The sequence below is a fragment of the Orycteropus afer genome, unplaced genomic scaffold, assembly GCF_000298275.1.
Source record: "Orycteropus afer afer isolate SDZICR_OR568_19922 unplaced genomic scaffold, OryAfe1.0 scaffold00257, whole genome shotgun sequence".
Taxonomy (NCBI): domain Eukaryota; kingdom Metazoa; phylum Chordata; class Mammalia; order Tubulidentata; family Orycteropodidae; genus Orycteropus; species Orycteropus afer.
Genome location: NW_006921844.1, coordinates 357,496 through 369,790, shown reverse-complemented (window position 1 = coordinate 369,790; position 12,295 = coordinate 357,496). Strand labels below are relative to the sequence as shown.

General features: G+C 44.5%; 1 protein-coding gene across 1 annotated transcript in view; it reads right to left on the bottom strand.

Moving 5' to 3' along the window:
* Positions 1 to 10,983, bottom strand: part of CCNJL (cyclin J like) — an 81,813-nt gene extending 70,830 nt beyond the window's left edge. Inside the window, exon 1 of the mRNA XM_007949912.2 lies at positions 10,918 to 10,983. Coding sequence (XP_007948103.1) covers positions 10,918 to 10,983 — 66 coding nt within the window. The remainder of the gene's footprint in view (positions 1 to 10,917) is intronic.
* Positions 10,984 to 12,295: the final 1,312 nt, after the last annotated feature.

Sequence of the window (12,295 nt, the reverse complement as noted above, 5' to 3'; positions counted from 1 at the left end):
ACATCCCTTCCAAGTGGACGACAGTGGTAGCCGGGCACCATCCAGCTCTTCTGGTCTCATACTTGTATAGGTTGCAGATCGGATGGTGTACCAGTCGTGGGGACTGATTGTTTCCATTAATTTTGGTTTTCTGCTTTCTTCTTTGCTCTTGATGAGGAGAGACCCATCGCTACATCTAGATGGCAGCTTGCCAGCTCCCAAGATCCCAGTCGCTACTCACGAAAGTAGGAGGTGGAACAATGTTCCGCATAGTATGCTATGCCAACTGAGCTCGATGTCCCCCATGACCATGGCGTAGACCTTCTTTGCATCGTGATTTGGAAAAAAAAAAATCCAAACCAAACCCATTACTATCGAGTGGATTCCAACTCACAGTTACCTTTAGGACAGGGTAGAAAAGAATCCATTGCTATCAAGTCAATTCTGACTCCTAGCGACTCTATAAGGACAGAGCAGAACTGCCTCACAGTGTTTCCAAGGCTATAAATTTTTAGGGAAGCAAACTGCTGCATCCTTTTACTTCAGAGTGGCTAGTGGGTTCAAACTGCTGACCTTTTGGCTAACAGTCAAATGCTTTAACCACTATGCCATCAGAGCTCCTTTGATTTGGACAAACCAACTATAAAAAAAAGATTTTTGAAACAACTGGGGAAAACAGAACAGAGACTAAGCAGTAGACAATAGTAACGAATTACTGTTAATTTTGATAAGTGTGATAATGGCATAGTCACTATGTTTTTTTGTTTGTTTTTTAAAAAAATCCTGTTGGTGGATATTTATGGAGGAAATTACATGATTTCTAGAGGAAATCATGGGTGCCTCAGGATCCATTTCACTATTCTGTCTACCTTTTTATCTTAAAAAATTTTATAGTAAAAGTTCAGAAAAACAAACAAGGGGGAAAAAAAACAGAGGTTAATTCCAAAGAGCCACAAGTGCTCTGAATTGTTTGGATTTTTAACAACAATTCAAACAATCCATTGTCATGAAGTACACAGCTATTTATCAGGTCACACCTAGTGACTTCACGGTATTTTAGTGTATGGATGAACCATAGTGCAACCAACCCCTTACTGACAGGCATTTAGGCTCTTTCCAACTTTTCATTACAGTAATTGAATCCATCCAATTCTGAGCTTCTGTTCTGTATGAATCCTCCTTTCCCTCCTTGCCTTTCCCCAACCTACCCACCCAAGTCATTGCACAACCACTTCTGGACTAAGCAGCTGGCAGTACGAGCATGGATGTCCGTATCACAAGCATGCCCAGGCTCCTGGACCATCTGCTCCAGTGACCTGAAAGGGACCTAGTGCATTCTAAGGATTCAGCTAGCAAACACAGCAAGGATACTGAGGACGGTGCAGGACTGGGCAGTGTTTCGTTCTGTTATACACAGGGTCATTATGAGTCGGAGCTGACTCTGCGGCACCGAACTACAAGAAGAAGGATTCAGTTACAGCCACTTGGGGAGGCAGGGAGTAACACACCCCACAACGACTAAGAGGGGCCAAGAGGGAAGACCCCCATCTTCCAGCCAGGGCTGTAGGTACCAACAGCAAACCCCAGCATCCTGACCCAGGTTTCAGAGTGATATCCTGCTACAGATGGGACCCCAGAGATCCAGGAAAGCAGTCAGTGCTCCCCATCACTCCCCTTTCTGTCTTCTAGTGGTCTTCCCTCTGGCTTCTGACCCCTTTTAAACACAGCCAACAACTGCAACAATACATTATTTTTTTTTGACCTTTCCAAATAACATCGATTTCTTTTTAAAGAATAATATCCAGGGTTAGCAAAGTTGCTGGGAAGCAGGTATTCTACCACACCATGAGTGGAAGTATAAACTGGTGCAACATTTTAGGAATTTATTAACTGGTTGTGTGGACTGAACTGTGTTCTGCCCAAAAGATATGCTAATGTCCTAAGTCCTGTACCTGTGAATCTGATCCTGTTTGGAAACAGGAGCTTTGAAGACGTTATCATCTTCAAAGTTAGGTTAATGTGAGATCATGACTGGGGTAGGGTGGGTCCTAATCCTTTATGACTGATGTCCCTATAAAAGAGGAGCAGATACAGAGAGACAAGGAGACAGAGGAAGGATGCTTTATGAGACTCCAACTGCAAGCTAAAGAATGTCTGAGGAACAAGAAGCTAGGGGAGAGGTGTGGAACAGATTCTCCCTCAAACTTCAGAAGGATTCAACCCGGCCAACACACTGAATTCGAACCTCAGACTCCAGAACTGTGAGACAATAAATTTCTGTTCTTATAAGCCACCCACTTTGTAGTATTTTTTTTTTTCGCAACAGGCCTGGAAGCCAATACACTGTTCTATGCAAACTGCTTAAAACCATACCCTCTGAGCAGCAATTCCACTTGAGGCATTTATTCTTCTGAGCTCACTCACAGACACAAGACTAGCGCCACCTCTGCAGCCCTACGTAAAGTCCAATTACACGCTGGAAACCAGGGCTGAACCGGTTCGTTCTGGTCCAACCCCCTGCTGAGAATTTCTATTTCCCCTCCAGATACACTGAATCAAACTCTACATTTTAATAAAATCTCTGAATCGCCTGGGGATCTTGTTAAAATGTAGATTCTGATTCAGTGTATCTGGGATGGAAAGGCAAATTCTCAGCAAAGAATTGAACTGGAATAAACTGGCTCAAAGTCCTGCCAGAACCACCCAAAAAGCCAACAATAGGGGAATGGATGAATAGATCATGGTATATTCATACAGGGAGCTCTGGTAGCATAGTGGCTAAGGCACTTGACTGCTAACCAGAAGGCTGAAGGTTCAAACCCACCAGCCACTCCTCAGAAGGAAGGTTGGGCAATCCTACTTCCATAGTGATACTGCCTCGGAAACCCAAGGAGGGGTCACTATGAGTCAGGTGTGACTCGACGGTATACAACAACAACAACAACATATTTATACAATGGAATACTGCTTGGCAATAAAAAGAAATAAAATACTAATAGATGCAACAATGTGTATGAACTGCAAAAGCATTATGCTAAGTAAAAAAATGGCAGATACAAAACAATACATATGTATCATTCCACTTATGTGAAACTCCAGAAAAGACAGTTCTAATCTACAGTGACAGGAAGGCCAATCAGTGACTGCTTGGGGCAGGGTTGGGGTAGGATGGGGGTGATCTGACTGGAAAGGGGCAGGAGGAAACTTTCCAGGTCAACAGCAATGTTCTAAAATTTGATTACGGTGGTAGTTACATGAGTAACTCAAAACTCACTGAACCGCCTATACACTAAGATCTGTACACTGTCCTCTATATAAATTATACTTCAAATTTAAAAAGGTAAATAGATAACAAGTTCTACATAAAAATCCAACAACAGGATAGGCTAGTCAAGTCATAGTGTAGCCAATATAACATTACATATATACTATAGAAGAGTTGTAACACAGAAAGTTAGGATATACAGCCAAGGAAAAAAATTAAATCATGGATCTGCAATATACTATGATGTCATTTTAGTAAAATAAAATGTATGTATCTGGATAGAAAATCATTAAAAGAAAATATTCCATTCATTCATTGAATACAAATTTATTGAAGACCCACTTGGGGTAGTTATGTATCAACTTGGCTGGGCCTGGTTGAGTGGCTGGGCAGCTAGTTATTCTCCACGATGCGACGGGTCATCAGCTCTATAGTGGGATCTGCTGGAGCAGCTGAGTAGCTGACTTTGGGATGTGGTCTGCTTCCGGTATGTAAGAGGAGGCTTTGAGAAAGGTTCTAGAGCTTTCTGGCACGTTTGGACCCAGCATTCAGGATTCAGCAGCCTGCAATGTTGTTTGCTGATCTTAGGATTGTTCCTGGACTTGAGTCAGTGGCCTGCCATGTTGTTTGATCATTTGGGGACTGTGCCATTTTATTTGTTGATCTTGGGCTTGTTAGCCTCAGCAGCTAGCAGTTGCCTGAGTGAAGAGACACCTCCAGCTCCAGTGGGCCGGGAGCATGAGGCAGAGCTGAAACTCAAGCTCGAAGGCCTTCACCCAGCCCCTAGAGTTTGGCACTTTGAACTTAGACTTCTAGCTTCCAAAACTATAAGAGAATAAAATTTCTGTTTGTTCAAGCCATTCCCATTTGTGGTATCTTCTGTTAGAGCAGCACAAGGTAACCAAAACATATTGTTGTTGTTGTTATGTGCCATCGAGTCGGACCTGACTCATAACGACCCCTCCTTGGGTTTCTGAGGCAGTATCACTATGGAAGTAGATTGCCCAACCTTCCTTCTGAGGAGTGGCTGGTGGGTTTGAACCGCCAGTCTTCTGGTTAGCAGTCAAGTGCCTTAGGCACTATGCTACCAGAGCTCCTATATACCATTATCATTACAATAAGCAGAAAAGACAAAAGTCCCTTCTGTTCATGGAGTTTCTATTTTGTGGCTCCAATAAAAAATTTTAATTATTAAAATATCACCATTATTGTTCTTTTAAAGAACTATCTATATGGGATTAAATTGGCAACAACAACTTGCAAGGCAGATAGCAGGCTTGGGGCAGTAAGTTTATGTTAACAGTGAAGGAGTAATTCAGAAAAGGAGAGTGAGAATGGTTGCACAACTTGAAAAACGTAATTGATGTCACTACATTGTATATGTAGAAACTGAGGAACTGGTGCATGTTCAGCTGTACATATTTTCAAAAACAACAAAAAAAACTAAATTATTTAAAAAATATATCAATACTAAAAAATCAAATGGTACAAGACTCACCAAACCCACTGCTGTCAAGTCAATTCCAACTCATAATGATCATATGTGAATAGAACTGCCCCATAGGGTTTCCATGGCTATAAATCTTTACAGAAGCAGATTGCCACATCTTTCTCCCACACAGCGGCTACTGGAGTCAAACCACCAACCTTCTGGTTATCAGCCAAGCGTTTTAACCACTCTGCCACCAGAGCTTGCTATGGTACAGGAAACTATAAATTATACTATCCCTTGTGTTAAAACACATACACAAATTTGTTTATGAACAAAGTAACTCTGGAAAGATTAATGAGGAACTGGGAAACAGTGATAGCTTTTGGAAGGACAACTAGGGGCAGGGGTGAAAGGAAGTCTTTTTTCCATAGCTTGATTTTTTAAAAATCATGTTCATGTGTTATCTATTCTAAATAAACACAATTCACTGTTTACAATTTTTCGGTTATGTCTAATAATAAAAAATTAGGTGGAGATGAATGACATGGAAAGATGGACATGGTATAATGCAAAAGGAACAATGTTTGAGATGAGAAATTTCACATTTTTACTAAAAAAGATTCAAAATAAAAATGTATGCAATGCTGATATGCATACAGGAGAAGAGCAAACATCAAAATGTCAACAATTATTATTGGAAACAATTCTTTCCAAGTGATGTGATTGTGGGGGGAATTTTACTTTCATCTGCTCACTTGTATTTATTTTTCCAGTTTCCTAAATAAAAGAAACTGTGTATGCATGTGTATGTACATGATAATATTAAAAAAAAAAAAAAAAAGAAAGAGAGGAAAAAGCAGACCCACAGTGTTACCTCTTTCTGTCAGGTGCTCAGATACACTAGAGAACCATTGGCTGCACTCCCTCTACCCAAGAGGCTGCATAAGTTAGGAAGACAAAGACCAAGTCAAGAGTAAGGGCACAGGGCCAGCTCAAAGGCTCAGATGTCCTCCCCACTTAGGAAGCACAGGCTTCCTCAGCCAAGTCCCTTTCTCACCACACAATCCAGATGGCCCAGAGGCTGACAGAATCAGCTCATGCCCATCTTCTCCCTGAGACACTTGGGAGGCAGGCGAGACAGGGATCACTGTCCCATTTTATAGGTGAGAGGTAGGCTCAAAGACAATTGTTTCTTCTGCAAATGAGATGCATTGTGACCACGTCTAGATGGGGTATTGTGAGCACCCTAAACACTTCAGTACTCTAAGTACTGAAGGCAAAAATGGAAGTGCTAATTTCAGGCTCAGTTTTGTCCCCAGCTTTCCACACTGGAATTGGCCAGTCACAAAGCTGGTCCAAACCAAACTCACTGCCATGGAGTTGGTTCCAACTCAGTGATCCTTCCTTGGGTTTCTGAGGCAGTATCTCTATGGAATTAGATTGCCCAGTCTTCCTTCTGAGGAGTGGCTGGTGGGTTTGAACTGTCAGCCTTCTGGTTAGCAGTCAAATGCCTTAGGCACTACGCCACCAGAGCTCCCACACAGAGCTGGTAACCATCTTGAAAGTTATCTCATCCAGCCTTCAGGTATGGCAGAAGCCACATCACTTCAAAATGAGAAGCATAACACACAAGTCAGGCACCACGTCTAGCTACTTTCCTAGACCAAATAAGGGAGGTCCTGGATGTGCTCTCAATCCACAGTACAGCCTATGCCCAGGGCTGCTAGCTTTTCAGAGCTGTTTAGGGAGATCCATTTCTAGGAGCCCTGGTGGCACAACGGTTAAGTGCCTGGCTGCTATCTGAAAGGCTAGAGGTTCAAACCTACCCACCTGCTCTGTAGGAGAATGAGATCCACTTCCGTAAAGACTACAGCCAAGAAAACCCTATAGGGCAGTTCTACTCTGTTACATGAGGTCATTTTAAGTCAAAATAGACTCAAAGATACCTAACAAGAATCTCTTGGAGAACCATTGAAAAACTATGAAAAACACAAGAGCCTAGTGTCAGAGAGGACAGAGCCCTGATGCTTCCCTGACTTGTCCTTGTACTTCCATTCTCTGTTAAAATACTTTTTTTTTTCCCCATGGACATTCAGTTGTAACTATAATATAGTGGTTAGGTGGCATGAATTTTGGAATCTGACAGCCTTAATTGACAGTCAAGCTATACAATCAGCTATTAGATTGCAAGATAGTCAGTCACTCATGCCCCGAGTCTTATAGTTTCCTCATCTGTAAAATGGGATCAATGCCAGCACTGAGACTAATATGAGGATTAAGTGGGATAAAACATGGTCATGTTGGGCCCAGTGCCTAAAACAATAACAGTAAGCATTCAGCAAACATAGCTAACATTATCATCACTTAACAAAATTTATGTTGTTGTTGTTTTGGAAAATGTCTGCATAAATCTGTCACAAATCAGTGAAAATGTCCTTTATTAATGCACTGGTTCAAGAAACATGGTTCTCTTACAGCTAAAGTCCTCAGATGTTCAATGAAGAAGTAAGTCTCAGAAAGTAGGAAAAACACATTAGGGGGCTGCTCTTCCGATCCTCAATTCTGAGGCAGGAAGAGAAGAGCCTAAGGTCTCAGGTGATTTGGGTCTTGAGAGAAGGAAAACCTGGTGGAGAAGGAGGGAGCCTTTGGCATGAAGGCTCCCATAACCCAGGACAATAAAGTCACTAGGTTTATCATGTAGAGCTTGTCAATATGCCTTTGGGAGGGAAGTATTTTTTTTTCCCCCAAGTACTCCAAACACTATTCTATTTCAAAAGTCTTCCCCATACCCAAAAGGCCTTAAGTCATAGAAGTAAAGGTACTTAAACATTTTCTTTGGAGAGTGAAGATTATGTGTAAGATGCATATAAATCAAAAGCAGACAAGATGTATTTTGCTACTAATCAGGAGATAAAATTCAGGAAGAAAAATGGAAGCCTTGGAAGAAGTCTGGGAGGGGCTATCTAGATCTCCATCATCTGGGCCCACCCTTAAGTTGCCTTTTGGTCTCAGAAATCCACTCTTCTGGGCAGTGATTCTTATTCTAATCACACCCACCCACCCTGAGCATTATCTGACTAGGAGATGGAGTAAGTCTGTAGGAAGCTGGGGAAGCACTGCGCATCTGGCCCTGTACCTGGCACCACAGCTGGCTTCACGCCTTTCATATAGATTACCCTGAGCAGGTCAACAGACGTCTTCTGGAAGATGCCAAAATTCCAACCCAGGCTAAATGTAACAAGGATCCTTGGGACTGTTCCTGCATATACATCCAACATGTCACAGAAAAAGAGCCATTTGAGCCTGGTCCTTGCATCCTGTGCTGTCACACTGCTGGTGCCTGTTATCATATGAGGCAACAGACACTCTCTGCACCAGGCATCTGTCTAGAATGCCAAGATACAAGACATACCAGGTGCCCACAAGGAGCATTCAGCGCAGTGGGTAGGACAAGCACAAGAGTTACAGTTTAGAAGACTAGAAGTTCAAGTTCAGAGTGCTTGCTCTAGGGGAAGACTGTCTCTCTGTGGCTCTTGTTTCTAGGACGATCCCAGTGCAGGGACCCTGGGTCCAAAGGACACACTCTGCTTCTGGCTCCTTTCTTGGGGTAGTATGTCCCTCCTTCTCTGCTCCTTTCTCTCTCCTTTTATCTTTTGTAAGATAAAAGGTGTTGCAGCCCACATCCCAGGGAAGCTGTGATGGGACTAAGGGTGTTGCAATCTACCCTTAATCTAAATCCTTCTACACTTGATCGGTTTATCACATCAGATCACACCATGGGGTATCATTACATTATCTGCCACATTACATCATTACATAACTTCTAAATTCAGAGAATCATAGCCCAGCCAAGTTGACACAAATTATGGGAGGACACAATTTAGTCCATGATAGGAAGGTAGGACATTACAAGCAAAGAAACTTGGCATTTGTACTATTGAGATCAGCTTCAAGTCAGGTGATCCTGAGCATATCAACCTAATAGAGTTTCCTATTTCTAACCTGTAAAACTGGGACAAGCTGGACTTCCATCAGATGGTGGCAGCCCAATAGCAGATTCATTCAGTATGATGACATGCATTGTTGTTGTTGGCTGTCGTTGAGTCTGTCCATGACTCATGGCAACCCCACGCACAATGGAACAAAACACTGATCAAGCCTATGACATCCCTACGACCAGTTAGAAACTGGACTGTTACGATCCAAATGCTTTCCTTCTAGTCTGGAAGCTCTGCTCAATCCCATTCAGCATCACAGCAACATGAAAGCCTCCACTGACAGGCAGGTGGCCACTGTGCATGAGGTGTCTTGGCTGGATACTGACCTGCTTGGAAGGTGTGAATTCTATCTACCATTGAACCAGCAAAGCCTCATGGCGGCATGGGTAAAACATAATAAATAGGCAACTAGCTTTTGCAAGAGGGTTGGGGGATCTCAGGTAACCAGACTGATTGATTCAGGTGTGAGTATTAAATTTTTTAAGTTAATATATTTCATTGAGTTTTTGGTGAAAGTTTACACTGCAAATGAGGTTCACATTTAACAAGTTCTACACAATTTGTTCAGTGATATTACATTTTTCACAGTGTGTCAACTTTCTCATTATATCTGTGCTGGTTGGTCCCTTTCCAGTAATCTAGTTTCCTTGCCCCCTTGCCTTCCAAACAGGTTGATTTTATATTGCTTTCAGAAATCTCTTCTGCTAGAAAGGGGCAAATCAGATCAAAATCATTCCTCCCAAAAGGAATAAAAATGACAACTACTCAAAGCCTTTGATAAACCAGAAAGCCCAATATCATGGCAGCTCTTGCTAATTCCAGCCAGCACCTCTATAAAAGGACCAAGACCACACTACCCAGTCCACCACTCCACTGTCTCTGCTTTAGAATGAACCACCAAGACTTGGGCTTCTCCAGATGCCTACAATGAGAGCCATTCTGCTCGGGGAAGAAGATCAAGGGAAAGAGAAATCATGTAAGACATACAACATAGAGATAGACCAATAGGTACAGGAAAAAACAGAAAAGCATATACTTAACTGGTTGGAAGACCAAGGAAAAAATGATACTGCTGACGAGTCAATTCTGACTCATGGTGTGAGAGTAGAACTGTATCCCTATAGAGTTTTAAATGGCTGATTTTTTTGGAAGTAGACCACCAGGGCTTTTTTCTGAGGCCCCTCTGGGTGGATTGGAACCTCTAACCTTTTGGTTCACAGCTAAGTGTGTTGACCATTGGCACCACCCAGGGACTTTGGTAGGAAGAGGAAAAAGCTAATGAGGAAAAAGCCCTGAGTATCTGGCTACTTTTTGAGCAGAACTCCACAGAAACTGGTACAAATGAGCTGATTTGGGACCTGTCTGTGTAGGACCCGGGTACCACTAGGAAAATCTCTTCCTCCCCTGTTTCACACCTGTCCCCCAAGAAGCCTTTCCCAGTTTGTACCCAGTGGCAGAGACAAGACACACCGGTCTGTGCTTCCAGCCCACCTGGACTTTTCCACCTTCCCAGGGCCTTCTCTCTTTGGGGGGAAGGGGGTATAGGGATCACATTTCAGCCACCCCCACTTCTGCCACAGGAGGCAAAGTGGCAGGGGAGTTTTTGTTTTCTCCCATTCTCCTAGTTTTGTAGACTTTCAATCAGACTGGCGCTTCTTGAATTTCAGTCTTATTCTAAAGGTTTTTTTTCTTCTTATTTTGCCATATCTAAGTATTCCTTGTACTATCATCTACCTAATATTTATTTTGAGACACTACATTTTCTTAAATAACTTTATTTTAAATGTAAATGCTCGATCATTACAATTAATGGAAAATCAGCATTATATATCCGCTGAACTTGACATATATGTATATGTACAAATATATACATTTGCACGTTAACATGAATATATAATAATTATTAAAGTGCCCATTTATATGCCATTTAAAATAATCTCAGGTGACACTACAGGAAACACCGCCTTAGGGGTGCAGCGACTGTCTCCGTTTAGTTGGCCGGAACTCTGGGCTCCTAATGAGAAAATCCAACTTCAAGCTCTTCAATCTCCACTTTCTCCCCCAGGTCAGTAGTGTTCACATTCTCCCCCAGACATACCGGGAAAGGGCGAAGAGCAGGAGGAAAGAAAGACACTAAGAGTTCCCCGTTCCCACTCGGGGCGACGTGAGGACATAGTCAAGAGCACGAGGGACTTTAAACATTCAGTCCTGCGAGTGACATAGGGAGGGAGAGACTGACTGACCTTCTCGCGCAGGGTGCAGTGGATGTCCGAAGCGACGCGTCCTTCCCACCACGGTTCATCCATCATCACGTATGCAGCGCCGCGATCCGAAGCTATCTTGCCCTCAGGAAGCAACCTGCGGAGTGGACACACGCCACTTCAGCGGCCCGAGCGCGCTCCCTGGTTCCGACCCTGGCATCCCTATAAGCGCTCCCGGATGGGCGCCCCCTCCTGCCCCGCTCAGCCCGGCTGGCTGTCGCCTCCCGTACCAAGAAGGTTGCAGTGTCCCCTCCCTTCTGCTTGCTGGACCCGGGGCTATCTGAAGCTTTGCAACAACTTGTAGATTTTTATTTTCTCTTTTGCAAAAGTTGCACAGAAAGTTGCCGACTCCACTAGCTCGCCCGAGGCTGGGGCTAAGGCGGCCGCGACCGGCGCGCCGTCCCCAACTCCTCCCTCGCCGCCCAGCCTTTGTCCTGCTCCCACATCCTGCCCTCTAGCCGGGGCGAAACTCACGCATCCCTCTCCGAGCTCGGGGGGGCTGCGGTGCCGGGCCCCTTCCAGGGCCGAGCCAGTGGTGCCCTCGGGTGCCTGCCCGCGGCTGAGCCCCGGCGCGAGTCGCTCCACGCTCTCGGCAGTCCCTCTGCAGCTGTGCTCGCACTGGACGCCGCCGCGCCCCTGCGTGCGCTCCGGTCCCGCCGCGGCTGGCAGCCTCTCGGCCGCCCGGGGCCTCCCTCCCTCGCTGGGGGAATTGGGGGCCGGGCCTCGCGCATGCGCCACTGGCGCCCTGCTCCCCGAGGGACGGGGGGCTGGGAATTGGAGTCTCCTTCGTCAGCGCTGGCTCGGTTTCCTGCCCGCCCTCCTCCCTCGCCTTGGTGGAAAGCTTCCTCTCACCTTCGCAGAATTCCTGGTGGCCTGGCTGCGGTACTGACTGCTGGAGATGACTGCAACGCCACCTGCGCGCACCACGCGCACCACGCGCGAAACGAGTGGGAGGGATGCCCACCAGAAAGTTCTGCCTCCTCGTGCACTTCTCTAACCAGCTTTCCGTGGAGTCCACCTGATTTTTCTTTTTCTTTTTTTTGTTTTTCTTTTTAACCTGTCCTGTGGTGGGCTAGATTCCCAAACGCACGAATCCCATGAAAGTCCCAGAAAAGTCACTCTTGATTACTTGAGAATTTTATTTCTGAGGAGGCTCAGTAAGTCAACTGTTACTTATTGTGCGCCAGCTCCACGTTAATACTGGAGGAAAACCTGTCTTTGGGGAGGGTTCAGTGGATGGAAAGCATTGTTTTGTTTTGTTTTTCATTCAATGAATTGTTTGTGGAAAGACACTCCCTTGAATCAGTATTGGGTTGCCCTCTTGGGAAGGTGTGTTTGTGTGTGTGTGTGTGTGTGTGTG